This window comes from Mugil cephalus, chromosome 11 (assembly GCF_022458985.1).
Source record: "Mugil cephalus isolate CIBA_MC_2020 chromosome 11, CIBA_Mcephalus_1.1, whole genome shotgun sequence".
Taxonomy (NCBI): Eukaryota; Metazoa; Chordata; class Actinopteri; order Mugiliformes; family Mugilidae; genus Mugil; species Mugil cephalus.
Genome location: NC_061780.1, coordinates 22,311,913 through 22,339,714, shown reverse-complemented (window position 1 = coordinate 22,339,714; position 27,802 = coordinate 22,311,913). Strand labels below are relative to the sequence as shown.

General features: G+C 41.0%; 2 protein-coding genes across 6 annotated transcripts in view; both read right to left on the bottom strand.

Annotated features, from left to right (window-relative positions):
• enpp2 (ectonucleotide pyrophosphatase/phosphodiesterase 2) overlaps positions 1-2,605 on the bottom strand; it is a 30,810-nt gene extending 28,205 nt beyond the window's left edge. For all 5 annotated transcript variants that reach the window (XM_047597764.1, XM_047597765.1, XM_047597766.1 and 2 more), the window contains exons 1-2: positions 2,475-2,605; positions 1,741-1,846 (exon numbers count right to left, since the gene is read on the bottom strand). In XM_047597764.1, the coding sequence (XP_047453720.1) occupies positions 1,741-1,846; positions 2,475-2,492 (124 nt within the window). In that variant the 5' untranslated portion in view covers positions 2,493-2,605. The remainder of the gene's footprint in view (positions 1-1,740; positions 1,847-2,474) is intronic.
• Positions 2,606-4,578: 1,973 nt separating this feature from the next.
• Positions 4,579-27,458, bottom strand: taf2 (TAF2 RNA polymerase II, TATA box binding protein (TBP)-associated factor). Its single transcript, XM_047599559.1, has 27 exons — positions 26,932-27,458; positions 26,726-26,780; positions 25,561-25,721; positions 24,934-25,052; positions 24,498-24,639; positions 24,075-24,306; positions 23,142-23,326; positions 22,930-23,043; positions 21,293-21,392; positions 21,103-21,188; positions 20,871-21,006; positions 20,614-20,768; positions 20,203-20,317; positions 19,729-19,838; positions 19,570-19,635; positions 19,331-19,457; positions 19,084-19,209; positions 15,801-15,941; positions 14,874-14,984; positions 14,341-14,534; positions 14,101-14,240; positions 12,677-12,746; positions 12,087-12,196; positions 8,056-8,285; positions 7,275-7,439; positions 7,014-7,116; positions 4,579-6,043 (listed from the first exon to the last, which is right to left on the bottom strand). Exons 1-27 carry the CDS (start codon positions 26,979-26,981, stop codon positions 5,745-5,747), a joined length of 3,642 nt encoding a protein of 1,213 aa, XP_047455515.1. The 5' UTR covers positions 26,982-27,458; the 3' UTR covers positions 4,579-5,744.
• Positions 27,459-27,802: the final 344 nt, after the last annotated feature.

The window sequence follows — 27,802 nt, the reverse complement described above, 5'->3', positions numbered from 1 at the left end:
ATTTCAAATGCCCTGGCAGACACTTCATATAGAAACTAACCCAGCAAATAAACTGAGCAGGAGAAATTCCTCTGCAGCCGGACTCCTCCTCCTCCTCTAACTGCGCGTTGTTTAACGGAGCGATGGCTACACTTGTCGTTCTCGTTAGTTGAAAACTTACCCCGCTCTAAAACAAAACTCAGAAGCTGTCCCGCGCTTGTATCTTGGACGTGGAGCGTAGCTTTATGGTATGGCCAGCCTACACTTGGCCATGACGCGCCAATGCGTGTCCAAAATACACTTCACACTGCTCAGGCTGAGCCACTTTGGCAGCCAAAGTAAAGTGTGTAATTTCTTGTGCGTGTTTGAGTTAGTGTGAGCATGTGTGTGTGTGTGTGTAAAACACAGCTCTGAAAAGCTTTCACCCAGGTTTAATGTTCCTTAAAAAAAACACACACACATTTGAATTATTCTCATCCATTTTGTACTAGGTTTTACTCGCGGTGATGGTCATACGCGGCTGCAACTGACAGTTTTATTATGTATTTGTCTTTATTTATGGTGTTTGGTCAGCTACTCTCCAGAGCCAATGAATCCACTGTATTTAGTGACAACATGTGCATGAATAAATCAGCTAAATAAACATATGGAACGGACACAGTGACAGTTATCTCACTGGTTTATAGACTACTGTTTAGCATTTTGGTCAGTACCATTGATTTTTTGACCAGATGTGACCATATATATTAGAGACTGTGGAGACAAGAGGAGATTGTTATCCGTTTTTGTATTTTTTTTTCCCCCAATACTATTCAGGATCAGGTAATCCGTTTTAGTCTTATGCCAGTTTTTTGAAGTTATCCAAATCCAACTGAAAAGTTCTGAAACTGATTCAGATTAAAACTAGAACTGGATCACGTGATCTAATCCGATTTCAGAATCCTTCTCTCCCCTTTGAACAACCCATTTTCAAAATGTGACCCAACCCGATAATCAAAATCCGATCAGATTACATTTGAACAACTGGCCCCATAAGACACTGTGTATACCTGCTGTATATGGCCAAAACTTTTTCACTTGACCTGAAATCACCCAGTCAATCTGCAAGCCCAGCTAAACTAAAGGATCCCTCATCTGTCGCGATTTAGAGATCAAACTTTACACGATTCTAAACAGTGGCTTTTCTTTAGTAGTGTGGATGCAAACTCTTTATATCTAATACAAAATATAAAGCAACGAATATGTAACTTTAATAAGAGCTGCAGTGGTTTTTCAATGTCTCTTCCAAAACTACAAAACTTCCCCCCCAAAAAATCACTGTAGCATTTAGCACAATTGTCAGCAAAAAGCCCCTTAAACATAATGTTTAAAATAGTTCATAATTTATATTTTAGTTAGTCAGTGCTATTCAAAATAGATGAATTAATCAAGTAATGAAGCCCTCATGCATGTTACTAAGCCACCTAGAGCAGCTCTGTTCAAGTTATGGATTAAATAGAGGTTCATTCTAAGTTAAAATAGTTGGCAGATTAAACAGCAACACAGATATTTTCTCATTGTAGCATATTGATCAGAAGTTGATTAAACTTTTAGTCTTTGGAAACACAGAAAAAAGAAATGACACATCCTGTAGTGTGGCCCCTAGAATGAAATTCTAGAAATCATATGTCACCAAGGGAGTAATCGCCCTGAGACATCAGCTGTGTAAATGTCGCCCTCTCAGGGTCAAGAAGTTCACATGTGTCCTCTGAATGTACTCACACTCTGTCCTGGCTGAAGTCCCGTCCTCTCCTGAGCGCTTCGGTCGGTCATAGACAAAACCCCAGCACACATCGGAGCCACACAGGACTGACAGCATCCACACAAACTGAGAAAACAACGTGTCTGATATTAGAACACCGGCTCTACAGTATAACTGCTCAATCAATGGTGCTGGGTTTTATTCATTAGAAAGTTAATACAGTGGACTGCAGTGGAATACAGATGAATAAACACTTTATTTATTTTTTTACACATCAAGCTCTTTTTGTTACTCTTATGCACACGTAGACTCCCTGGCTAATCATTTGCATTCTGGTTGCATTTGTTGCGATGAACACAAAATACACAGCATTTCTAACCTGGATGCTCTTATTTCCATTCACACGTCCTAGATGTGAATTTGACTTCCTCTGTGACCTGCCGTGACAGGAGAGCGCTTGGTTCAAAGTGAATGGAGACCACCCGCATCCGCATAACAATCGCCTTTGATAGTTTGACGAATCATTCACGACACTGAACTGACCGACTGAATACACAATTGTTCTGCAAATGCTGAGGAGCAGGAGGAGGGAATGCTGAAAACATCAAGGCAGCGTCATTTAGAGCTCAATGAATAACGTAGGTCACCAAAATACGCGGTCCGACGCGTAATTACGCACGGATGGAAGCGTCGCAGAATGCATTTACCGATGTGAGCTGCAGCTAAAACGCGTAGACGCGGATTCTTACCGTACCAGATTCTGCAGCAACATGTTCCTCTGTCGCGATGAGTGTAGTCCTGTGCTGTAGGTCGGTGACTGACTGATGCTGATTCCGAAACCGAAGGACCACCGGCGAGGAGGACCGTTGAAGAGAGCAGGAGAGACGTGAGGTGAGGGAGGGGTGTTGGTGACTGGAAGGAGCGGACCTGAGTCTTATTGGTGCGGGTTTGGAGGAGGGCTCTTGTCTGAGCCAGCATTGAAATAATACGATGGGGTCCAGGGACAGGCGTTAAGTAGCCAGGAGCAGAACTTAACCAGATTTACACGACACACGAACCATGGTTTCCCATTTTCAACATATACAATATATAAACATATACACAACACAAAGAAAACATATAAAACAACATATAAAACTCCTATAGTGATAGTGAATGATGGATTAACAATTGTACACGGGAACAAGTTACACGGGACTAAGAGAAAACACACAATATGAAACTGGAGTGGAACAGAATAAAACCAGTAAAAGTAATAATCCACAAAAGCCACGACTAAAATGGAAAATCTGTTACATACTGTAGATACGCAAAGAAAGATGCGGCAAGGTGAGTTGAGACAAAAGCAAATGCGGGGTGAAAATTTATTTAAAAATGTCAGTGCTGTGGCAGGACTTAACGTGGGGTCATCAGGAGAGTGGGAGAGCAACAGAAAAGGTGACAAACTTTTTAAACGGGACTGTGTTGGGAGGACGACGTAATTAATCCGGGGAGAAAACGTGGCATTAGCGAATCAGAGCTGAGAGTGCTAAAGTTTTCATCTAGTTGAAGGTCGTTTTTCGCCATAAAATCAACTGTGTTGTCTGCCATACAGGGATCCCTAATATTTAACTTCTCAAAGAGGGGAGGTCGAGGGGACGCAGGGATAATAAGAACAAAGGAGCTCCCAAATTGGAACCTTGGGGGACGCCACATGTAATTGAATCATCGGGATGAAGAACGGTTTCCTTTTCTGATGGAAACGCTTCTTCGTCTGAAGTAGGAAATAATCCTGCAGGCTAAATTTGTCCTTCGGGTGTTTTAAAAAGAATGTTTGAGCTAAAGTAGGACAAAAATCACCCAAGAACCAGAACAGACAGTGAGAAGGATGTCATTCTCAGAGCTCCAAAACCACATTCAGGTTAGTGAGGTATTTAAAGTATTGCAGTAGGAGAAGACATGGAAGAAAGGTGATTTTTTTTCTTCCCCCCAAATTTAAATAAACAGTAGATAGCAGATGGCCAGGATTTTTTTTTTTTTGGTTTCTCTTGTAGGGGTTGCAAAATCCCATTTGTTAAAAAGCCATAATTGGCTACAAAGGAGGAGGATGTTGGGTTGATGATTTTTCTGAGAAATATGCTGTGGGTTTTGTAAATTTTTCATAATTTCCTCCATCATTAACCTTTGCTAAGTGTATTAAATCATCACGTTTTGCCCTCTGACGCTCTACAAGCATGTCTAAGAGCGTGCAACTCTTCAGATGATTTAGATTGAACATATCAAAAATAATAATTTATACCAGCATGACTGAATAAGATTAAAAGTGTAACGAAGACATAAAATAGGCAGCCAGATATAAGATATGTTCAAGTCCAGTTCTTAATGTATGTCAGCATTTGCATGAGGAATTAAGTTTGACCGGTCTGTTTGCCTACTTATAAAACCGCAAAAATAAAATGTGTCATCTTGTTCTTTGTTACACATTTTTCTTTAAACACATTTATATCAAATTATTGTAAATGACATAGAAAAACATTCAAGATAGGTCAAATTTCCCCTTTGAGGACGATAGGAATGTTTAGGAATTAGGTGGTTTATTTTAACAAGTGGGAAATACAATTCCAACAATTAAATTCTAATATTAATTTATTTGAATGCCACGTCTGCTGTGAATGACTTTGACTATGTCCTTTTATGGAAAAGGCTATTTTTGTAGGCATTGCTGTTGGGATTGTGACTGCTCCTGTGGAGTATAGTATGTACTACTGGGACATTTCTCTGTTCTTGTACCGGTACTATATGAGATTATGCTGGTGGTGTCACTTTACACACTAAGTTTTAAGTGTGTTATGGTTCAGTGAGAAAAGCTTTGCAACTAGTTGGAAACGCAGGGACTCAAAATAGTCTTCCATTTTAATTAAAAGATGGTAGAAAAGTAGATTTTACATCTGTATTATAGAAAATGCTAGTATTTATTTAAAAAAACACAAATGGATTCAACAACTGTTAAACAAAAATCAACAAAAATGTAGAAAATATTTCATATATATAGCATTCCCGACAAATTGTAACACTCAATTAGCAGGAACTCCCAACATGAAGACAACTGTATCCCAGAATAAAAGTAAAAAAACTGTTTAACCAATGTCAGTAACCTCTAGACTTGATGGTTTCTGTTCAGGAGATAATAGATGAAATCAGAAGGTCGATCACACATGAGAAAACCGTTTCTGACCCTCTGATGGTTTTGATTTGATGTGAATGGTGAATAATGAATTCCTCCCGTTCTCTTCGTTGCTTAAAACCACCTCATCAAACACAAGAAACAGTGCCAGAGAAAATCCAGCCACAAAGGCCATTGTGGAGCTGGATTGAATCTAGTTAAAACATTTGCGGATACAAAAGCATCTTTAATCAACGATGACATTTGGGAAGCAAAGGTTTATAAAAAAAGAAAAGAACAAAAAGCACACTAGTACTACTTACGTTTCAATTGTACAGTACAGTGAAATTCCATGGGTTTAATTTTAATCTGCGGGCAAACATGGAAATGTCATTTGCAGGATGTGAAAGAAAGCGAGGGCTCGGTCCACACCAGAATCCACGGCGCGATCCATCACGTTCCCCCCCGAGAAGCCGCTCTCTGAATGTTGGGATTGAGCTGTGGGGATGAGGCACACCAGAGCGGTGGCTCCGCACAGGGGGAAAAGTGTATGAGGTTGGCTACGGCTGCATTTCACTGTTTGCGGAGAGAAGTGCATGTGGTTGCATGCCTCACACGATTTGGGAGAGGTGGCGAGAGTCCACAAACGTCTGCAGGCTGGTTGTGTGTGTGTGTGTGTGTGTGTGTTGTCGGGACACAAGGAAGTCTCTGGAGGGTTTACCTTACTGACACTGCAGCCTCAGTTCAACCCATTCAAGTCAACGTACGTTTCTGTTGAAGATTTAGTCCAAACCACTCTGATAATACTAACAAGTAATGAATATTTAGCTCAACTAACCATGGAAACGAATGGAGGTGGAAACCAAACCTCCGTTCACATGTTTAATCGGACAGGGAGGGCGAGCGCAGGGACCTGCCGCTGGCCGGGCTGTTGCTGTAGGCGTGCGAGTTGTCCCTGTCTCTGTCCTTGTCCTTGTCCTTGCTCTCGTGTTTGTGCTTGTGCTTGTGTTTGTGCTTGTGCTTCTTCTTCTTCTTCTTGTGCTCGTGGTGGTGGTGGTGGTGGTGGTGGCCGTGGTCGGCCCCGTGCTTAGAGGACGAGGAGGTGGTCTCCTTGACGAAGGACGGCACGGGCGTGGCGGGCATGGAGAGCAGGGACTGTTCGACTGACGGAGGTTCTTTACCTTAACGGGGAAACAGAATAAGTGTGTGTTACCAAGTTGGAAACATGCATTCAGCTAAGATCTAGGTAAAAGGGTCCATTGTGTATTTAACACTCAGGCATCCTGAATATATAGACACACACCTAATAATAGTCTGCTAAACTCAATAACACAAGCACAAAAACGAATGAAATAACAAACATTTGATGCATAGGCTTTATAACAGAGAATGGCTGACTTTAGTGTTGAGCACTAAAAACGACAAATTTGGGGATTTTTCTCATAAATGAAACCCTGATATTTCACAATGAATGATTATACTGTGCCATGGAGGAGAGATTAATAAATGTCTGCTAAGGTTACAAGAGGGTAGTGAATTTTAATTTTACTTTAAGAAGGAGGGCACTTCTTCAGAGTTTTATTTATTTATTTATTTATTGAGTTGAAAATGATTGCAAATGTATAAAAGTTTTGACTGAAAATTTGTTTTCTTGTGACAGGCCTAAAATAAAATGGAGGAAATCCACATTTTTCGCTGACTCCTTCTTCCTACTCACTGTCGACCATCAACACATGTAACACTGACCACTGTCAGATTTGTTCTAAAATTTATTTTACTCTTGGAAAAAAAACCCAAATCTTTACGTTTTAAAACTGATAATAATCAGCTCATAATCTACGTTTAGTTGTTTAATCTACAGTCCTGTTTATCTAGTCCTACAGTGGTTTTAATGTTTTCTGATCTAGACCTGGTCTGAACCTGTTAGGTACGTATAAATGTAGGGGTTGGAGAGACAGACAAACTCAGATCCTTGGTTTTCTTTAACAAATAAAATCAAAGTTTTACAAATTTAAACATGAGTTTAAACTGGATTCCCTTTATGCACCGAGTCCCCAGAATGTCAATCACTAAATTCTAGGGTGAAGACTTTAATGTTAGTTTTAAGTTAAAGTTAAGCTGTTATTATTACTGTGAGGGTTCAAAGTTTACCTGGTGTGGAAGGTCTTTCTAACAGATTCAGATGTTGGTGAATGAAGGCCTGACTGTCATGGACAGTCTCCATATCAATATCTTCCTCTTCCATCGTGTTGAACTACAACAGAAGTAGCACAAGATTATCACAAAAGTGTTGTTTTTGTTGAATAAACAGTATAATTACATCATAATTTCTAAGCCTGTATACAGACATTTTTATATAAAGAGAATACTGCAAGAATGCAGGAGATCACAGAAGACTGTGGGAAACCATACCCTGATTTTGAAGCGGCTTGCTCTTCCATCGTCATCCGGTTGCTGCAGCACCTGTCCTGGTTCTGGAGGAGACCCCAGGGGGGTCTCAGCCTTTCTCTTCAGGCCCTGAGGGGGCTGGCCAACCCCACAAACCCCCAGCGAAATAGGATCTGGCTCTTCATCCACCTGCCAGACAAACAAAGGTACGTAAATATGTAGCAACTTAACTTCCAGCACAATACTGCTTGACGTATATTTTTTGTGTTGTCAGGCTGCAGTGCAGCTACACTGAGGGTGGTTTACTGGGTGGGCGTACTGAGGGTGATGCGATGAGAATGAGTTACACCCAGCAGCTTTCTGCTAACAGCACCACTGGCATAAAAACCCATGAAACCCAACATGTACGGACAACATGACTCATTTTATGACACTGTCCGTTTACTGGACAGAGTGGATCATCTGTGGCAAACCATGGGCATATATATCAAGTATCTTTCTGGCAGGAAGATCATGCAAGACTCATGCAGAAAGATCTCAAGGTTGATGTTAGGTTTAAATTGGCCACCTAATATTGTGCAGGTCTTGTGACTCACTAGAGAAACAGGACGCTGGGTTTGCTATATGGTGGGTGTTACATGTCTAAGTAACATCCACACAAATGAACGCCAGGTCTGAAAGTTTCCCAGCAGAACACTAAATTGTCACAAGATGGTCGAAGTTATTTACTTCTCCTGTCAGTGGTTTTAATGTTCGGGCTATCCCACTCACTATCCCGACAAACGAATGACTCAAAACTACTCACAACTGTGTAGCTCATGCCCACACCATGGATGCCTATACTGGCGGGAGTGTCCATGATGGCGCCTGCAGCCAGGTCGGGCTTGATCGTGGGGTTGAGGACGGCCTTCTTCTCCTTCAGGTTGAGCACCAGACCCAGCTCCGGCAGCGGGAGGCACGACGGCCGAGTCAGACCGAACAGCGTGTAGTAGAGGTTCACAGCGTCGCAGCGCAGACGCCAGTCATGGGAGGTACCTGAGACAGATCGAGGAAAAAATAATAATTTTATTTTTTTTACCCACCACTCATTAATCCAGAAATTAATATTTTTCAACCATGCATTTCATTTCCCACAGAGACAATAGCGGTGCAACTAGATACAAGATAATCATCCGTGTAGTTGGAGTAAATTAAAACACCAAATCTTGCATATCTTGCTGAAGCTGAAAGGCTCGAAGCGAGGCGCCGAACGTGGAGGGGGGGTAGACTGTGGCTTTAAAAAAGATGGTTAAAACAAATGGCTAACAGCAGCGGAGAGTCGCTCCGAGTTTGTGTTTCGTACAGCACTGACCTTCAGCCGGTGAAACCTCATCCTACGCGAGTGTGAGTTTAACACACAAAGGGCTGTGGGATACGAGGAAACGCAGGGCAGCACAACCGCCGCATTTTCATAACATAGTATTTAGGAACACCACAATCTGGCCACGGTTTAAACTGGCAGCACTGTCCCGCAGCCACCCACACCAGCCCGACCAACAAACACAAGTTCACTGGAAATAATGACCGTCGGTATTTTTGTAAACCTTCCGCGCTTGTAAGTCAATAAATTAAATAACGTGCCACAATAGGAGCCCAGTGTTTTGCAGAAATATTGGAACCGTGAACATATACTTGTATTTTGGCTCTTGTGGTGGTATGTATTTGGATTGGCACACTGAACCTTTACGGCCTGGCTAGCTAGCCCGAAAGACACGTAGGACCCCCTGGAAGAAAAAGAAAAAAATGAAACCTGAGGAGACAATACAAGGCAGAACTTGTGCGTATATAGAGGCCTGCACCGAGAAGGAGACTCTTTTAGGTTCATGACTTAAAAGAAACGCAAACCGTCTTCCATGAAGAGTTTGATACTCACATTATTATTTCTTTATTGTCACATCAGTGACCATAAACAAGGCTGAAGAGTCAATGACGACTATGAATTTCCCCATAAACATCAGCGGCTTTTGTTCTTGAGGACAGTTTTTTTTGTCATTTGTTTGGGTAAAAAGACACTGAGCGTTTAGTTTTATGGAAAGGAAATAACGACAAACAAAAACTTGATAACCACTTCTTGCATGTGAGCATTCATCGCATTTACCCAGCTTTACATCACTATAAGACTTTGTGGTGCGGATTCTGGTCTTGGTAAAGTAAGGGAATCCTTTATTTGTCCTTAATGGTCCAAAGAGTAGGACTCATCAGCACATTCATCCTCTGCCACAGAGTAAAAGCTGAACACACAGCTAAGGTCTGTGTCAAGTCAGACACATAGTCGCAGTGGCAGAGACTCACGGGGAATTAATGTGCCACATGTGTGGAGGTAGTGGAGTTGGAATTAAACTGAAACTTTGCATCCAAGTCTAACGTAGGAAAATAAAAAAGGGAATATAACTGTGAAAGAAAAGCACTAATATTAAAGATCCAGCAGCAAAAGTCTGTACAACACAAAGAACTGCAAAGAGGGCCTGTTCTTTTTCCTCCTATTAGACGTCAATGAGTGTCTATTATAGCAAAAAAACAAATACCACATAATAAGTTAAGGCCAAACTAACTCTTTAATTGGGATAAACATAATTCATGAGGCCTTTGGGATTTGTGTAGAGCACAAGAGGCCCATTAGAGGGTCTAACCTGACCAGCAGCGGGATCAATTTGCAAAGAGGAAAAATTACATTGAAGATATTAACTGGAATTTTTCCACTAAAAGTAACTGTTATTCAGAGAGTTCACAGGGTTTTAACAAGAGTTGTGGACATAACACAACTATGAGATCCAGAAGTATAAAGAAATTGTCAAGTTGTTCATTACGTTTGGTAACAGAGCAGTTTCATAATAAACTTCTTTGCACTAAAACAAAGGGAACCATTTGGAGTTATTTATAGGTTAATACAGGGTTGTGATACTGGTCCGGCCGCCGTGAGATCAAACTGGGCCCCCGAACTAAAATGAGTCTGATAAGTGTTAACAATCAAACTGTATCAGACCCGAACAAATGGAAACCGGTTTAACAGCACGACAGAAGTGGGTCCAGTCACTCGAAGGATCTCAAACAAAAAGCTTCAACTCGTTTTTGTTTTTTGATTAACGACCATAGATGACAGACGATATTAATGATGAACAGAAATGTCTGATGACTCCCTCGCTGTGTGAGCTCTTCTACACCTACCGCCAAGACGCAAATAAGGTCTGCAACTGTGACTCCCACTCAACAGTCAGCGCGGTCTAGTAAATTAGATTTACGTTCTCTGTCAGTGAAGAGTCTTTGCTGCTTCCTTGGTCACTTCCCTTGACCACAGCCCCTCCTGAGTGGTTACGGATGGTGGGCAAAGTCAGCTCAAGGAGGAGCCCTGGTGGCTCCGACCTTCAGCGTCAGCGACAGAGCCAAAAGTGCTGCTGGGAACTTATTAAAAAAAAAAAAGTTAACTTTAAAATAGTTGTCGCAGCATCTGGAGCCACTGGTTCATGTGAAAAGTGTGAGACAGCACAAATAAGATGTGAAATATCTCCTGAGAACCAGAAAACAACTGGTAAAATGAGGCTTAAGCCCTTTTAAGTGCGGTGGAGAATTAGAACAGACAGCGACAGTTTCTCATGAGATAACCTTTAAACATATTCAGGCCAGATTTTTTTTTTCTTCAACAGGAAGCCAAAGACGGTCTGCGAGTAAAATGTCTTCATGCTGCATGTGTTAGCTGTGAGGGCAGTTAACCGAGCTCCCATCAGTGTAATTTATCCTGCCTGTGGTCGGACCAGCTCATTAGTGGTCAGGTCCTACACTACGACAGAAGAAGAAAAGCTAAGCAGTAATTTGTTCGAAGGGGAGTAAAAGCCAAAGAGCAACGGTCCAAAACCTATTTATCATTATTCAGATCCATGACGTCACAGCTGTGCAGCCGTAGAGTCGAGCAAACGCCTTGATAATTACACTCAGTGATTAATAGCGATGGAAAAAAAGTCACAAGAATCAAGTTCAATGTTAAAAACACTTTAAAGGGCTTTTGGAGACAATGTGACAGTGACACGGTTATTTCTAACAGCCTTTAAGTGGCATCCAGAGAGATAAGCAAGAAAAAAATCCTTAATTATACTATATTATGCTATTATAAGTTTGCGACCTCAGCAATAAAGTTGATTGTTGGAAGGAAACATGTGTTTGTCATGTTTTTTTGTCACAAAGAATAATTATTACAAATATAAATACATCACTTTTTCATTACTTATTTGATGATAAGTGGTGACACTGTCTTCTTCTGTTCTTAAATAATGATCTCTACTCTCACACTACAAATTTTCATTTTGTCCTAAACCTCATTTTACAAAAATAAAACTGAGATGAAATTTGTTTTGGATGCAACAGTTCAAGTGCAACTTTCCAACAACCTCCTACGGTCACATCCAGTCTCAGGTTCCTCGAACCAGCCTGATACACATCTTAAACATTGAATCAGCCTTTTGACCATATATTTGTTATTTTACACATAAGAACACGGGAGTCGGGACATGGGAATAAAAGACCTGAGCTGAGCCTGGTTAGAGAAGGTGGTACCCACAAAATGATACTGTATAAACATACAGTTTACCTGATACAACTTAAGAAAGTGCTGCCCACCTAATGTTACTTCTCAGTAAAGCGTTAAGCATCTTTTATTTACCTGCATTCATCACAATGAGAAACTGAGGCTAATCCACTTTTCCAAATCAAAACTAGTTCATATGGATCTTTGCCGAGTCCAGTTGTCCCTAATTTGATCTGATAATCCACATTTTTTCCGGTCTCTCTCTATTTTGCGTGTCTCACCTGAGTTCATAAGCTTCCAGAGCTGGTCAACCAGGGCTTCGTTACACAGAGCCGAGTCTGTCGTCTTAGTGAACGGTGGATTCTTACAGAGTAAACTCAGGATCTTGTGTCTGATTGGACAAACGCACAAACAAAGAGTTAGATCAACGATGAAATTACACACTTTGACTGTGTGTTGTAGTGAACACTTAATATAAACTGATGGAGAATCAGTAAGAACAATAAGGTTTACAATAATACAATAAAAAGTTAATTCAACAGATATTGACATTTATTTAATTTTGGATCTGTTTAAATATCAATAATTAATTTAGTAACGTGACCAAGAACGGGCAGGACATGTCTGCAGGCTTTTGCAATGCAATTGGAAAATGTAAATATATGAAAAAGAGGATTTAGGGCTTTTAAAGAATTTGAAAAACCTCCAGATCCCATGACTTTTAATCATTTCACTCATCCAAATTTAGAAAACACTCGATAAACACAGATGATAACAGGAACCCAGTGATCCAAGTGTTACTGGCTCTTCTTTTCTAATGTGTGCTAAACTAATTCATACTGAGTTGGTGCCAGTTACAAGTTTGACGTACCTGACATAATGAGCTGGCTCATTCTGGACCATGTTGAGGAGCCACTGCAGCTCGGCTGAACTCCTTTCGACTGGAGAAAAAGAGAGAACGCAATAAAATATATAAAAGGTTCAAATCAAATCTAAACTATGCACTTATTTATTAGCCTCCCTTTGAGATTTGGCCCCACGTGGGCAAAGAGAGAATCCCACCTATGTAAAAGATCTGGACTATTAAAGGTAAAACACACGTACTATGACCACTAACAACCGTCTTTCATGATCCAATAACAAGCTACGTCAGTTAATATGCCTCCAGTGAGAAATTGTGAACGTATATGAAACATTCGTATAAAATGTACATCATTTTCATTTGCAAACTCCATGGATGCCAGATTTTCTTATATTGCCTCATTAATTGCCCAGATATGGTTGAACTTATTGAATCTCGGTTTGTTTAAGATGTATTGACTTGTGTCCAGGAGTCAGTTACACTCGCTGGACCATAAAGCTGGTTCTAAGAGTAGCTTGGGAATAAAATACATTTAAAGACTTATATAAAATGAATGGATATATATGAGGACAGAACTTATTATTGCAAATAAATTAAGTGATGTAAATACGAGGGAGGTCATTTCATTTTCTTCAGCTCAGCCGTCACTTTTCAACTTATTTCTTGGTGGAAGTGTCACGTTGCTAAGTTAAGCTAGCAACGTGACTGCCATGGCAACCGTCACCATGCTTTAATGTGCAAGCGTGAACGTGCATCTGCGAAGTCGAGTCAAGTCGAGCCCAGCTCTAGTTTTAGTGTTCAACTGGTATAAATGTTTATCTTCAGGCTGGACCAGACGTGGGGGATCACACCCAACATTTTTAAGTCTAACCAGAGTATTTTAATAACAATAATAGCTGCATTTCCATTTTTTGTAAAAATAAAAGTGATATTTTTTGAGATTTCGATAAAGTACAATTGCGCTTTGAACGTGTTTCCACTGAAAGGCGTTTTGCAAATGAGTATTAACCCTTAAACAGGCAGCGTGCAAGTCTCGTCTCACGATTTCTCGTAATTCTCTTGAATTCTCTTTGTGAAACTTCACTTATTAGTTTAAATGAACTGGTCACATGACCCCCTGTGTCATCTCTGGTGACCAGGAAAATCGAAAAAAGTGTTTCCATTGCACTTTTATGATGAACTTTAATATTCATACGTCTGAAAACCCACCTGATGAGAGCGGAAATATGTTTTAAGAATATATTTTTAAGAGTTTTCTTTTCCATTTTTTTATTGCACTATTTAGGTTTGGTGCATTTCTGGGGGGTAATAGAAACGCAGCAAATTACTGAGATGACCAGGAATCTGAATATGGAAGAATCTGAGTTGGATCACTGATTCTCACAACAAGAACGATAAATTGCTTGCATCCATCCATTTGTTAAAAGTCACACCTCTAGTGTAGTCCACCAGAGCCTCCAGCGCAGCGACGCGAACATCCACGAAGTGTCCGTACTCGGCATAAGACTTAAAGAGCAACGGGTCACTGGGAATATGACCGTTCTTCTGAAGCTGACGAATCGCTCTCAGGCAGCTAAAGAATGGGAGGAGGAGAATAAAAGGAGGAACATGATCAGTGTTTGTGCAGAATTAGTGGTGAACATGTTCATATTAGATAAAAATCCAGGCTCTACCTGACGGTGATGGTGTTTCTGAAGCTCGGTAGTAGTTTCTCCATGTTGAGGAATCGCGTGATCTCCTCCAAGATGAGACGGACGTCAGAGTTTAAATTGTCCACCGTCCTGACCTCGTTGTTGATGCTGATGGCTGGAGTCAGCGAGTTGGTCAGTGCTTCGATCAGTTCTGCTCGGTAGTAGTTATCTGAAAACTAGTAGTAGACGGGCAAGAGGAGGAAAAACAGTAGAAAGTGAAATTCTTGTCTGTTGATGCTGATTAGAGGAAATTCAGAATTTAGAATATTTTATTCAATTCAGTTTCAACAATTGTGTTATGGTCTTTTGTAATAAACACAAGGATTAAAAGACTTGCCATTTTGTTGTGTTTTTATTTACATTCAATAAACTTCATCTCACCTTTTTAGGAAAAAATATTTGAATAACAAAAAGATTTTCTAACCCTGTACTCAATACCGTTGAGTAACATAAAAATACTGTGAGTGTTTGCATGGGTTTTAGGCTCAGTCATGATTGATTTAAAGGATTCATACTTTATTTTTCCTGTTGTCGTTATACTTGATGAGGTCCAGGATAAAGTTGAGGACATCTTTGGGACAGAGGTTCTGCACATCTCTGAGTAACGCCATGGCAACCGGCATCGTCTGACATGAGGGGAAAAAAAAAAAGTAAATCAGGATTAGAAAAAGACAAGTGGACAACGTATATAACTGGAATCAAATTTGTACACTTATCTTTCTAAATATGCTAAAGAAGCGGGTAAAGCTGTGGGAGTGATGCAATATTCAGTCATTTCCTGCATTTTAATGGAAATTGTTGTAAAAAAAAATTGTACATAAACTTTTGAAATTTACACTCTAGATTTGCATTCTAAGTTATAAAAAAATGTTCATTAAACATGTAAATCTACATTTTTCCTACTAGGATTTGATGGTTTTAGTCTTTTAGGTCAGTTTCTCAAAATGAAAAAAATAATTTTAAAATGACACATGTGAGGTTGAGCTGAAAAGAATGATACTGAAAAGGGCAAGAAAGTAAGTTTTTAAGGTGAAATATAAAGGGAAAACCAAAATAAAATAAAAAAAATGAAAAAAATAAGTGCAATTTCAGCGTATTGCTGCAGTTTCACAACTCTGACTGAAACATTGCGCAAATTGTGGACAAATTAGTAATAGCAGCAACTTAATGTAATTTCAGTCATTTTTACAGTTTAAAACATCATCCAGCGTTACCAATAAAATCTGAATTAACATTAAAACTGATTGGTTAACAGTAAACAGAGGCTTAACCGGGTTAATGTGACCTTGTCTTTGTCAGATTAAAGTTAAAAAACTAGCAGGTGTGTTTGGGAATTAGCTGAAAGCAATCTGATAGTGTTTTTTTAGTTTATTTTATTTAACCAAATGGTGAAGAAACGTCTGTATAATCCTCTCAAGAGTTATTCTGTCTGTTCGATGTACCTTCTGCAGGAAGTAGCTCTGGAAGTTGATGAAGTTGTTGGTCTTGACGATGTTGGGGCAGCTCTTGCAGCAGAACATCCTGGTGAACAGGGACTTCATGGCCGGCGGACCCTGCCACGTGCTCACCATGGCGTTGGCTATCTGCGAGGGTCACACGAGAACAGAGGAAACCCAGTTTTACACTCAACGTGTCGGTTCTGCTCGGTCCTCCATCCGCTGTCAACGCAGTGAAATAACAAAGGTGGCAAATATCAAACATTGGAGATTATTTTAAAGCTCGGGGAGTGAAAAATGAATACGCACCGAACGGCACATACGGGAATGTTCTAACTTGCATAACAATGCTCTTTCTGTTCCGTTACACTTTTTGTGGTGAGAACTGAGCTACAAAGTAAACAGCGAATGTACACATGAGCAGCACATGCGGTTTCCACAGGTATGAAGACCCGCGGCTCCAGCGGTCTTTGAGCTCCAACAGGATATTGGGGGGGAATTTATGTTAATGTGGTAATATAGGGCTAGGGGTCACTGACACAGGATGTTGTCATTTGGTTAGATAAATAAAGGGGGCGCATGCACACCGGATTGTTTTTGTATGCGTGCATGAAAGCATTCAAGAACACATGTGTTTTCAGTGTCAGTGTTTTAACACATTCATGCATTTGTCTTTTTTTTTTTCTACGCGCCCCAAGGCTGCTCCTTCTTCCTTCTCACATTTTCTACCAATAACACACAACTGAAAATCCATCCTAACCAATCGCAACGCAGCCAAGTCCATCAGAGGATTAAAGCCTGCCGTACTTCACTCTGTGTTCATGTGCGTGTCGGCGAGTGTGTGTTTGAGCTTGTATGTCAATCTTCCTGTGTGTAGTGAGGTGTAGTGTGGAGCGGTGTGTACCGGGGGGGGGGGGGGGGGGGGCGTTATGATGGAGTCTGTTGGGGGTTCTGCGGCCAAACGCAGCGACCTAATGAAAGTGAAGTGCTGCCATTTCAGCCTCCGCTCAGTTTATCATGTTGTAAAAATATTGGTTCAGGTGGAAACCTGAGGGGCGGAAATCCAGTGGGGTGAAAGCTGCAAAAAAAAGGACCAAACGCAGAGAATGGAGAATTTCCTGCAGCCACAACGCAAGGATTTATCAGTCAAATGAGCAGAAAGGGTTAAACCTGTGGGTGGCCTCGCTGGCTAGGAATATATATGTTGTTCTCCTACAATATAACCTAAGCATTGGTGAAAATGGCACAATCACAAGTTAACGATAAAAAGAAACCAGCAAACTCAAGTCGTGCTGTGAAGCTATAAAGCGAAGCTCTTTGTTCTTGTGTTTCTGCCACTCCGCGGATCATTCATTCAGACCCCCCAACACTTCATTCACGAAACAACCCTCAGGCACTTATTTCTCTCCTGTTTAACAATCTCCTTTCATCTGCTTCCCTCCGGTCCCCGTTTGCCACTTGGAGTTAATTATTCCATACCGACAACAAACGGTTAAAAACAAACTCGGCAGGAAGAACCACATCAACAGTATCACCAAGGACCGTTTGATTAGTCGAAACACGAGCAAACAGCAAACGGCAGGTTTTTATGAATGCGGGTCCAGGTTTTTTAGGAAGGTTTACTGGAAATGAGGTTCATTTAGTGAGAGGTGCCATGTGACATTTTGTTCACGGTTCAGCGTCGGTGGACTCACATCCAAGCGAAAGGAGCTGAGAGGAGTTCACATTCCGAGACTGAAACAACAGAGCGTGATGAAATGTTGGATATTTATTTTGAGGGGCAGCAGGAGAAGCTGGCCGGTGCGAGCCCTTAACCGACCGGGAGGGAACATTTTAAGATGTGATTACCTTTAACGGTCTGTTCCATCCTCACTACCTGTAATCATTTAAACTACTCTAATAGAGCAGAATAGAACAGTCCAGTAAATATTCTCAATAAACATTGTCGCTTGTCCTAAAGATATGAAGATGTGTTGCATATCATGAAAAAAGTTGACCGTGGGTCACTAATAGGCGGTTTAGGCTTCTGTGCCAATTTGACGTCCCTACCGGCGTAGCCTGATGTGCAGTGCCCCAGAAATGTACCCAACGCAGACTGCAAGACCTGCGATTGGTCTGCTTTGTAGTAGCGTGTTTCTGCATTAATATTTCTGGCTGGTTCTTCATCTCCGCAAATTTTAAATTGATTGGTTTGGATCAATAAAGATGGAACACAACGAGGAAAGGTTAACTGAGGACGTTTGGAAATTTTGCATGTCTCGACTTTGGACTTAGAAATCAACTGATATGGAGTTAATAGGGCTGATACCGATTTTTTTTTTTTTTTTTTTTACCTGCTGCCGATTGTTCTGAGCTGACATTTGGAGTCGATACTGCGTTTTCTCACTCCATTTACATGATAAAAGTGACACAATGATGACAAATGTTACAAGAACACTCTTATGCATAAAAAATAATGTTAAATAAAACAAAATAAACAGGTAAGAAGAGGTAGAGCACAAGCATTTTAACACACACTCTGTTGTGTGTGGGGGAAGGGCAATGTATGGGCTGCACGGGTCTGTAGCATCTCCAGCATTGACTGTATATATTATGGACAAACGCATTGTGACGTCACCCTGAACCTTGAAAATAAAGCCCAAAGTGGCCCCACACTCGGATACTCCAATTATAGAAATGGGGGTCGTGTCGGAGATTTGAGACGTTAACTCAGGCTACCACCGGTCACTCACAGCAGGAACGCCCTTAATTATGTACAATTTTAAACCTTCATAAAAAATAAATGAACGAGTGGGAAAATAATTCACCCCCTGTACAGTTGTCATGAATAGTGAAATAAACTATTAAGACCGAAATCATGTTTTGTACCAAGCTGTAAACATGTTTAATAATGCTGTAAAGTTGGGCTTTTTAACATGGGTGTCTATGGGGGTTTGCTGCCCTTTGGAGCCTCAAGTGGCCACTCGATGAACTGCAGCTTATTGCACTTTCATATGGGCTTCATCACTCAGACCGGGAGGTTGTTGCTTGGTCTCCAGCAGCACAGGGCTGCCTGTGGATGCCGGAATAAAAATATATGTATATTGGCAAAAGCACCTGCATATCGACCGATGCTGATACCAGTAAAAAGTGCAAATATCATCCTGATATCTCTAGTTTCAGTGATCGTTATTGAATTGACTCTCACCGGCATCGACTATGTGCGTAGGTTACGGCGTCTAGTTATGCAGGGGCATAAAAATGACTGTTCTAGCTGCACTGAACTACACACAAACACAGTGGCACGTACTTTAGACAAGCAGAAGCAGGCCTGCATGCGGACTTTGTAGAAACACTGTTCCTGCTCCAGGATGTCAGTGAGAGCCAGTCTGGAGGCGGGAGTTGGGAATTTTTCCAGCGCAGAGATAGCTTCCTCCTAACCCAGAGATTAGATATAGTTATAATATATGTAAAACACCGGAATTAATGCAAACGAGAATAACTTTGCTTCAGTTTAAAAAAAAAAAAGGCCTGCACTCATTAGCCCATTAGCCCACCTGTGCAACTACATCCCTCTCATAACGCAGCTGATACTGCCACATGAAGTCAGCCTGCTCAAACTCCACCTTCCTCAGAATGGACATGTCTGGGTCGATTCGAATCCAGAGGAGCGGAGAGTCAGCACTGCAGAGGAAGAAAAAGGCAAACGACATGTTGATGACACGAGTGGACACTTCTATATATGATGCTATTTAATATTTAGGTGGCAGACAGCGACATGAGCGTGTGGTCTTACTCCATCGCTGATAAATCCATGTCGACTTCCTCTCCATTCATCAGAGGAATCTTCTTTTTCTTGTTTCTGAAAAAAAGAAGCCGGCAGAGTTCAAAACATTTCTGTTTTACTAAAGAGAGAAACCACAAAGATGGTGAAGAGCGGTGCATCATGCCGTACCGTCTGCTCTTTGAGTGGCAGGGGATGTCATGTTTGAGGCTGTTCTCCTCTATCTGCAGCGTGTGGTTGAAGGACCCGTCCAGCTCTTGTACCGTCACCTTGATGGGACCCTACAGGAAAAGAGTCAGAATTATTTAACAGAAGGGACTGGAAAGCGTAAATGGTTATTAAGCCTCTTTTACACACACAGTGATGACTTTGTCTTTCTGTTTGTCACAGTTTTTCATGTTATTTTTTTTTTCTTTTTTGAGTCGTTCCTAAACTGTTGTTATGTGTGTGTCTGTTTCATTACTAGGGGTCTGGTTCAGGTGGTTGCTATAGTAACATCCACCTGAATGAATGCCAGGTGCAAAAGTTTCCCAGCAGAACACTGTATTGTCCCAAAATGGTCGACGTCATTTCATGTTATTCCCCTGTCAGTGGTCGTAATGTTACGCCTGATCGATGTGCTGCCCGTAGAATCCGATGGCTCACCACGTATTTCTGAGTCCCGGATGACATGTAATCCTGACGGATCTCCAGCTCCAACACGTTTCTCTTCCTGTTGAAGGCGAAGCTGCCAAAGAATTTCACCACACTGCTCTGGTCTCTGGATATGTAACGTTAAGGCTTAAAAACACACACACACACACACAACAAACACACACAGTGGTCAGAGAGTCTTCTGTTACTTTAACCAACACTGCAATTATATATATTTTTGTTAGTTTGTATGAATTATTATAAATTCAGTTTGACGATTCCATTTATTTTAAAGCTTTATGTGCTAAGTTATTATAAACATGCAAAGTGCTTCATGTTGAAAGCTAAGCTAATGTATTAATGTGCCATAAAATGCTAAGAATCAGTATCTGTAAACAGGGATCCACTGTGTGTAAAGGATACACCCATTGTTTGATGAGTGGACCTATGTCCTTGCCGGAGACGTTGGAGATGGATTTGAGGAAGGCGTGAGTGGACAAAAGCATCTGGCTCCACATGTGACTCTGGTACTTCTGAGAGGATGCTGTACTGGCCAAGCTCAGGAGTTTGTTGAACACCTAAAGAAAGGACGCGAACGACAACAATGAAAAATGAGTTTAAACCAAACAACAAAAAAAGAAAAAAGCAGTGGCATCCACCTCAAGAATATTCTGTCTGACCTGCAACATGAACTCCATGCTGATCCTGTTCTCGATGAGCCTCATCACCAGGTGGGCCTTACACTGGAACATCTTGTAGTACTCCCAGGACAGAGTGTGGGGGTGTTTGATGGAGAAGTGCAGGTGGGGAGTGGGACTGAAGAGATAACGCTCGGTTAGCATGTCACATAAATTACTTCAAACGGCTACGATCAATCCACGGTGACTTAATGAATAAACTTTAGTGCATTACTTGTCCTTCTCTTTGCCTCCGCTGAAGGTGGGATGCAACAGAACTCCTCCCATTTTCAGTTCGTACTCCACAATCTTGTCCAGCTCCTGTGAATTAAATATATTAAAAACTTTGGAAAACATTAAAATAACTTAATTTGTAACCAGTTTTCTTAAAGAAACTTTGTAAAGTTTGAAATTAACAGGGTCACCTCCTTGATCCAGTGCCGGTACTCGTTGACCCCGAAGGTCTTCTTCAGATAGAGGCCGTAGATGTAGCCCGAGATTCCCTTCAACACCCACTCATCAGCCCTTAACCAGAAGCAACACATTGGCTCTTTGTACCGTGAGACTACAAACATCAGTGTCTTATATGTTTACAGCCTATTTAGCAATAATCCAGAATGAATTACAGTATAATGACAGCAAATATGATTTGTGACTGGCCACTAGTGTCTAAAACAGTCTAAAAACACGTAGCTCAGCTCATTCTTGGTACATGCTGACTGAGGTGTGGGATACGTGTGGTTGTCCCTTTTAGTTTGTCCTTTTTTTTTTTTTTCAGCCCACACTGCTTGTAGTTCTTTTATTGTGAACAACCCTTTTAAATCATTTAAGGCCACACTTGAGTTGCTTCATTATAGTAATTTCACCCTTGGGGTACTCCTTGGATGGAACTTGGCCCAGCGCACGCTGCTCTCATAAATTTATCAGCTTGGGTTTAAATGGCTTGTAAAAGCAGAGACACAATACGCTCATTCAACCTTGGTGGTTTCACCGCTCGACACTGAGCTGAATCCAGTCTGGCTCACGTAGGAAAGATGATTTCATCTGTGTATAGGCGGTAATAGTGTTTTCCTTAAAAGATCTGAACCTCTGTGGATCATATTATGTCCTAAGCTTTGAATTTCCTTTTATATCATGATCTCAGACTCACAGCTGTAAAAGGAGTTCAAGATTTGGGCTCTTTTAAACAAAGCATCATATACAACAGGAACTATAAGAAGCAGAAAATATTATCTTCTGGATATATATATAGATTATATAGAGTTTTTTAAATATATATATATAAAATTTACTTACTTTACTTTCTAATCGTTTATATGTCTAAGAGGCTACTGAGCTTGGCCTGTTTTCAATTACAAGCCCCCGTTAACCCCCACTCATATTAATTGTTAGCAGGCAGCCACAAAAAAAAAAAAAAAAAAAAAAAATCAAAGAGACCTGGTTTTCCTGAGGCTTTTTCTTACACAACACCAGCCAGCTCAACAACATAAGCAAACCGAGGCCTCACATCTGACATGTGTTTAAAGGTCAGCGAGGAGAAAGGAGGTGAATGAGGGATGAAAGGAGGGAGGCATATTTCATCCACATCGCTCGCTTACAGCGGGGCGTAAAAAGTCGCACTGATCGCTCTCTTAACACAAGCAAACCGAATCTGAATCGCTCTCACGGACACCGACCACACTCAGAAAGCTGCTGAGCAGAGAGCACGGCGATCCATCATGTTAGTGAATATACAGTCAGTCAGGCCAGGGCTGGCCCGACTTCTAACTCCCGGTGCTTGAGAAAATAGCTGTTGTAAATCTCTCATCAGCAGCTCATGAAAACGGCCGAGGACCAAAGATCAGAACGCGAGAGCTCTTAAAAAGTGGTTTGTGTGTCAAGTGAGTATGATTCCAAACAATAATGACAGTTCCTTTCCATTGCATGACAATATGGCCTGAGAGGCTAATGGTGGCATGTCTCTGAATGCTTTGGAGGACAGTTAAAATAATGTCATCACATCTGAGTGAAAACACTGCTTTTTCTTGTACAAACTGGGATGAGAACGAGTTCAAAGTCTCACCATGACATCCTGGAGATGAAACAGCCAAAGAACTGCTGAGCCAAGGCCTGAGCCAGGCAGCGGCGAGTGTGTGGAGTCTGGTCTATGATCATGGCGCTGTGCAGCAGGTTGGTGCTGAAAGTTTCAGATGGAACGGGAGAAATCACGATGAGAAAGAACACGGTGTGACTGCGACGAGCCTCGGTCGCTCCTGAATGGAACGCACGGTTTACCTGAAGATGCTCATAGATGCGTAGGAGGACACTTGAACGTAGGCCTCATCCACAAAGACGGTCTTGAAACAGGCGTAGGGATATCGGCAGGTCAGGATCTCCTCGTAGAACTCAAAAATCTCATGCAGGTAGGACATGGAGTGTTTGAGCAGAGGGAGCAGCTGGGGCAGGCAGAAGTGAGTCACCTGAGAGCGGAGAGTACGATGAACCATTTATTTACGGCACATGTTTATAACATGAATAACATTAGGACATCTTCCTAATATTGTGCTGGGCCTTCTGAGAGTGTTCTGTGGTGTCCGGCAACAGGATGTTGTTAGTCGGGGGCTGTTGTAAGTTGTTCCTAAGGAGATTTTGTGTATGTGCCAAGGGGTACACGTCTAAGTTAGACCCACAAAAATACCAAGTCCAAAAGTTTCCCAGCAGAACATTGAACGGTCAGAAGACGGTCAATGTTATTCACTTCTCCTGTCAGTGGTCATAATGTTATGCCTGATCAGTGTACCATATACTGTTACACTTTGTAGCGAAGCAAACCTGAACTCAGACGTGCCACCTTGTGTTTAGGGACATCTAGTGGTCATTGGTAAAAAATACAAAAATAAATAAATGAAATACAGCAAAAAGCAGCTTAAAGAAGTTTGGATAAAACGTATAATCTCATCATTATTCTTTTGAAAAATACAAATAATGGGTGGAAAAACGTTTGTGTACGCCAGTGTTTATACTTGTGGCCCTTATCGTCTTTGCCCTATTAAAGATAAAACACACTAACACACTGGGATGTAAAGAAATCACTGCAAATCAACACTGATGTCTAGACTGCAGCGTAGAAAAGAATAGGGGAAGTGTTCTCAACTAATGTGTCTTTCCATTCTTTCCTCTCAAATAAATTTAGTTTTAATTCCAATTACGTTATAAAGCAAAACCCACCTCATGCATGTAGGGGTCGACGAGGATTTCAAAGGGCCCCACGGCCAGGGAGATGTTGGGGGCCGCGGTGGGGATGGGTAGGATGTAGTGGAACGTCTTCTTCCTCATGTCGTGGGTGTAGATGGTTTCCACCAGATCCCCACAGGACACCGCCACCATGGACGCATCCACGGTGAACTCCAGCTTCCACGTGCACAGCTCTGAGTAGGAGTCCACACAGGGGAACCAGAACCTGGAGAAGGACATGATTAGAATTAAGTGAACAGTGAGCAGACAATGGTTTGAGGATGGTAGAAATATGTATTTTTCCCTTTAATTACAAGAGGGAGATTACAAGAAATAGTTTTGTTTATTTAAACTGTGGAGCTGAATGTGATGTTGTGTTTTTTACTCATAAAGCAGGATTAGTCCTTGTTTCTAGACCTTGTGGAGTTCTGGTATCCAAAGGAGAAGACGTGGGCTCCTCTCTCCGCCATGCTGCCTTCCACATCGGGAACAACAAAGTGGAGGCCCCCTTTAGGCTGGTCCAGAGAAAACTCTATGTACACCTTGAGCACCTTCAAATCTAAAAAAAAAAAACAAAAAAAACCCCACAAAACATAAAGACACGTCAGTCATGATCTTATTGTTGCAGCTCTATAACAATCTAAGAGCAGAAACTTTTCATTTGTTTTAAGAAAACTTGGTTTCTCAATCACATACCCTCAGATTATCAGAGGACGACTTTTGATTTTAGAACATTTTAAACAATCTGGTGAAGGGGACTGTGTTAATAAAACACACTTTCATATTTTTTTTTTTTTTTGTGCAAAATAAATGAAACAAAATAACTATGTGTGGCTTATACATTTCATCTTACCATCTCCTTGTTTCCAGAGTTCAGAGGGAACTTTGATGACCAGCTCCCCATGTCCTGCGTCGGGGTCCACAGCGCTCACGGCTGCTGTGTAGGCACTTGAGAAATAGTTGAGGTTCCTCCTGTGTAGACACACATTAGACTTTTAGATAAAAGTATCTGGTCGCTGCCATACGGTTCCTCTTAAAGAAGACAAACAATTGTGTTGATAATAATATATCCGACCCAGAGGAAGATTATATAGAGACAGAAGTATCAGTTTACTAAGACATTACCTTATACTTTCCCCAGGCCTCACTAACACAACCAAATGCATTTCCAGTTAAATCCTAGTATTAATTGAATTCAGCTATTTTAAATACAATTAGAAAAAATATTCCATATTCAAAAAATACTAGATTACCGGTTGAAAATATCCATAATTTTATTTTAAATTTATACTCACAGATAAAACAAAAGCATAAATTTTGAACAGAGGCTTTTTATTGTTTTCAAACTCAGTTCCACTAGACTTGCAGCTATTATGGTGCTTTCAAATGTCTTTGTCGTTGACTATTATCTACCCCATGACACATAAGTTTTTCTATGAAATACAAAATTAAAACAAACACAGAGCACTGGTGCACTTACTGCTTGGACTCATGGTGGCACACCTCCAGAGTGGGATCATTGTAAATGAACGGGGCTTCAAGTTCATTAACTCGGACCCTGTAGATGCGGCACTGTTTACTGTTGAGCTTGATCCTGTTCAGGTTGACCACTGTGGGAAAAATGGTGAGCTCGACGAAGCCCTATGGGACGCAGAAGGAAGAGAGGAAGAGGCAAAAATGAACCGGAGTCATCGCCAGCAGCTGTAGTTAATTTCACTGTGAGGATTAGAAACACAAACTAGAAGCATAATAGGGTTCATTCACCCCACGCTGTACAACAATCCTAAATCTGTCAATATAGGAGTGTAAAAATAGACTATTTGGGTTAATCTGTTTCTAACCTTGTGCAATACACGTTTTACATTTTACCACTGCTGCTATAACAATATATATTTATAATGTTGCATATTTTCAATATTTCTCAGTATTTTATATTTTAAACTTCTCTTGTAAATAATATCTTTCTGCACTATTTTGTAAACACTTGTGTTTTTGCACTGAAAAGGAGAAGCTCTCTAATGTTGTTATATAATGTATAACGACAATAAAGAGCATTTGATTCTATTCTATTTTATTCGATTCTATTCTATTCTTTGTTGAATATAAGTCTGTAACACAGTAACTTGACTTTAGACTGACACACCGATCTGCTTTGCCTTGTTTTACAAATACTTCCAAAAACTGTAGTTGGACTTGTACAGTTTGCCAAAGATGTTTCATCCGAGTAGCTTTTTCAGTTCTAAAGGACTGGTGGCGAGTAGTAGGAACATCTGTGGGTGTTACCCATCACAAACTTGCAAGACTAGTGCTGGACCGTGACTGGACTGTTTGACCTCTTTTTCCGATGAATGGTACTCTGAGAACTTGCTGTCGGAGGCTCCAGTCTCAAGGTGTTTTAAACAGACACGTTTAATGCGCCTTGAGACAATTGGTATTGTTATATAAATAAAACTGAATTGAACTTGTCGTCTGAGTTTCTGACAGATAACACCCACAGATGCTCCCTTTTAAACCCCAGCTCCCCACAAGTCCCTGGAGAAACTACTTGAATGAAACATCCTTATGAAACTGTACCAGTCTATCTGACTTGCTTTCATGCTTTTGGATACACCATGTTGTTGTATTATTGTAGCTGATGTACTCACAATGACAGATTTCCTCTGGAAGTTGATGTTGTTGATGCACACCACCTGGTGGGTCGTAAAAACAGCGACAGGACAACATTATTATTACTGCACCGCCTCCCGTTTAGTAAGCAAAGATGCAAGCTCTACCAAATTTGAAGTACCATAACACAGTTATTACCACTATTTACTGCATTTAGTCAAATGAATTGCACTAAAATACTTATAATTTAAATGGACGCGGGCTCTCAAATCCTTTATCCTTCTTCCTGTTCATGCTGGATGCTTGTGTTGGGTCCGGGCTGAAGTTTCAAAATGCCATGACTTGCTTCCTATGCTTCCTCTTCCACCACAGTGCTGGGATGCTTTGTTAGCGTAAGCGTCAACCACTTCATACGAATGTCATAAAGGATCCTTCTAATTCACACCGACACGAAAGCTTTGTATCCAAAAGTTTAAATAGGACTGGAGTCGAACAGAGAAATCAGCACAGTGCCCGCCGTTTAACTGATAGCTCTGTCTGCGGTATCCCCGCTAGTACGAGTGTGTTCGTTGCAAACCCAGCGGATGTATTCCTAAATATAAGTCGGCCATGAGTGGTAGAAGACTATAACAGGTCCACCGAATAACTCCTCCACTCGTCGTGCACCAAAACATCCAGATATATCTTCACTGTCCGGAGGTTCAAAGCATTATAACCGCGGCAACACTGTGTTCCGCCATTTTGTTTGTAACCTTTGACCTTCCGCCTATGACAGATCATAACAAATATATTTATTATAGCAAGAGTAAAGTCTTAAAAAATGCGTGGTGTCAATTTTAAGGAGTATATAATGATTTTATAAAAACAAATACAAGTGAGTGAAATTTAATTAAATAAAAAAACGAGGACTTCCGGTCAGAATCTTTATAAAAGGCCCCGCCCCCTCCTCGGACGCGCATTCAGAGTGAGGCTCGTTCATGCAATGTTTCGCTCGTATCGCGCGTACCCGAATTTATACAGGGTACGGGGAGCCACGAAGCTCAAAAAAAGAAATAATAATAATTAAAAAAATAAAAATAAAAAAATGAGTGAGATGAGTCAGAATCAAATAATTT